Source organism: Empidonax traillii, unplaced genomic scaffold (assembly GCF_003031625.1).
Source record: "Empidonax traillii isolate 1590-97213 ecotype Southwest subspecies unplaced genomic scaffold, ASM303162v1 scaffold700:size438121, whole genome shotgun sequence".
In the NCBI taxonomy this organism is placed as follows: domain Eukaryota; kingdom Metazoa; phylum Chordata; class Aves; order Passeriformes; family Tyrannidae; genus Empidonax; species Empidonax traillii.
In genome coordinates, this window is record NW_020955893.1 from 334,837 (window position 1) to 336,595 (window position 1,759).

The following is a 1,759-nucleotide window of genomic DNA, read 5'->3' on the forward strand; positions in this document are numbered from 1 at the left end:
CACCTTGTAGCCACGTGTGAGTGGAGCCTGTTCCCTCCTCAGACAAACAATGAGCTGGAGGCTCAGCGGATAGCGACGGAGTTTGCCCTGAGGAAGAGGATTAGAGACATGGAAGGAGCCCTTAGTGAACTGAGATGGCAGGAGAAGAATGTAAGTGTTGTTTCTTTGGTCATCCACCACAACCTGGCTTGGGAATCCCAAAGGCTGTTGGTTACACGGAAAGCAGCTTGGCCTGAGCATGGTTTCCACGTGTTTGCTGTTCAGTGGCACATGTATAATCCTGGCAGCTCGCACAGGTGCTGTTCTGGGGCCTTTTTATTTCCCCCCCTGGTCTCAGCCCCCAGCAGCACCATCCTGGTCCTTGTGGAAGCAGAGTGTTCAGTTCTCAGAAATCCATCCCCAGCACAGTGAAATCCCTGGAGCCATGGGGCTGTATCCCAGTCTCTCTCCTAGGCTGTCCCTCATGACACACATCTTCATCTCCTCAGACCTTGGAGGAAATTGCTGAGATGGAGGAGGAGATCCGGCAGCTGGAGGAGGATCTCCGGAAGAGAACGCTGGATCTCAAAGTGGCTCACACCCGCCTGGAGACCCGCACGTACCGGCCCCACGTGGAGCTCTGCCGGGACCAGGTACCTGCCCTGGCACAGCCCCTGTGCGGGACGGGGGCTCTGGGAAACCTGGATGAGTTCCGTAGGGGCTGAGCGTTGGATCCTCCAGTGACAGAGCAAAGCAAGGAATCAGTGTCACAGCTGGGGTGGAGGGGGTATGGCAGAAGTGTGGCCTTTGTCAAACCGCCCCCAGTCCCCATTAAGCGCTGCCCTTCCTCCCCCCTGCAGGCACAGTTCGGGCTGACAGGAGAGGTGCAGGACCTGGAGGCGGCGATCCGAGCGCTCCAGCAGAAGAGGACGGAGTCACAGTGAGTGTCCCGCTCCCTGCCAGGGACCGGGTGGGCTCGGTGGGCACGGGGTGCAGCACGAGGGGTCGGTGCAGTGGGAGGGGAGCAGGACTCCCATGGCACAGACGGCTCCAAAAGGGGCAAAAAGGAGGGTGAGGAGGAAGCAAGAGAAATGCTGCTGTGGGCTGGCAGCTGCCAGGGCGTGGGCTCACTATTCCCTGCCCCAAACAAGGAGTGTCTCACACTGAGGAATATCTCATGAGTTCGCTCTTTGCACAGGGCCAAATGCTGCCAGAAGGTGGGAAGTTGGGTGTTTCCTGTCCAATTTAGAATCCTGGAATATCCTGAGTTGGAAGGGTCCCTCAAGAATCATCGAGTCCAACTCTTGGCTCTGCACAGACACCCCAAAATCCCACCCTGTCCTTGAGAGCGTTGTCCAAACATTCCTTGAGCTCTGGCAGGTTTGGGGCTGTAACCACATCCCTGGGGAGCAATGCAGTGCTTAATCCCAACTCCTCTCCCTTCCCCTCGTTCCCAGGAGTGCCCTGGACGCTCTTTACAGACAACTTCACCGCATCCAGACCGACATTGGCTACAAAACCAACTCCCTGCAGCTGGACAACAAGTGCATGGACACCCGTAGGAAACTCGTGATCCCCGTGGAGAAATTTGATCCGGAGGTTGACGCCGTCAACCGGACCAGGAACCTCCCGAGGAACAGTCAGCTGGAGCTGGCTTAGCTTGGGAATCTCGCAGGAAAAACTCCCGGTGGTGACACGATTCCATAGAGCCAGGAGGTTGGGGGAAACATCTGCACCTCATTAGGAGAATGGAATTCTCCCCCTTCCCTGCCACGCACAC

The 1,759-nt window shown here is 57.2% G+C and overlaps 1 protein-coding gene across 2 annotated transcripts in view; it reads left to right on the top strand.

Annotated features, from left to right (window-relative positions):
- TEKT2 (tektin 2) overlaps positions 1-1,670 on the top strand; it is a 6,500-nt gene extending 4,830 nt beyond the window's left edge. For both annotated transcript variants that reach the window (XM_027900002.1, XM_027900003.1), the window contains exons 8-10: positions 489-632; positions 840-919; positions 1,437-1,670. In XM_027900002.1, the coding sequence (XP_027755803.1) occupies positions 489-632; positions 840-919; positions 1,437-1,638 (426 nt within the window). In that variant the 3' untranslated portion in view covers positions 1,639-1,670. The remainder of the gene's footprint in view (positions 1-488; positions 633-839; positions 920-1,436) is intronic.
- Positions 1,671-1,759: the final 89 nt, after the last annotated feature.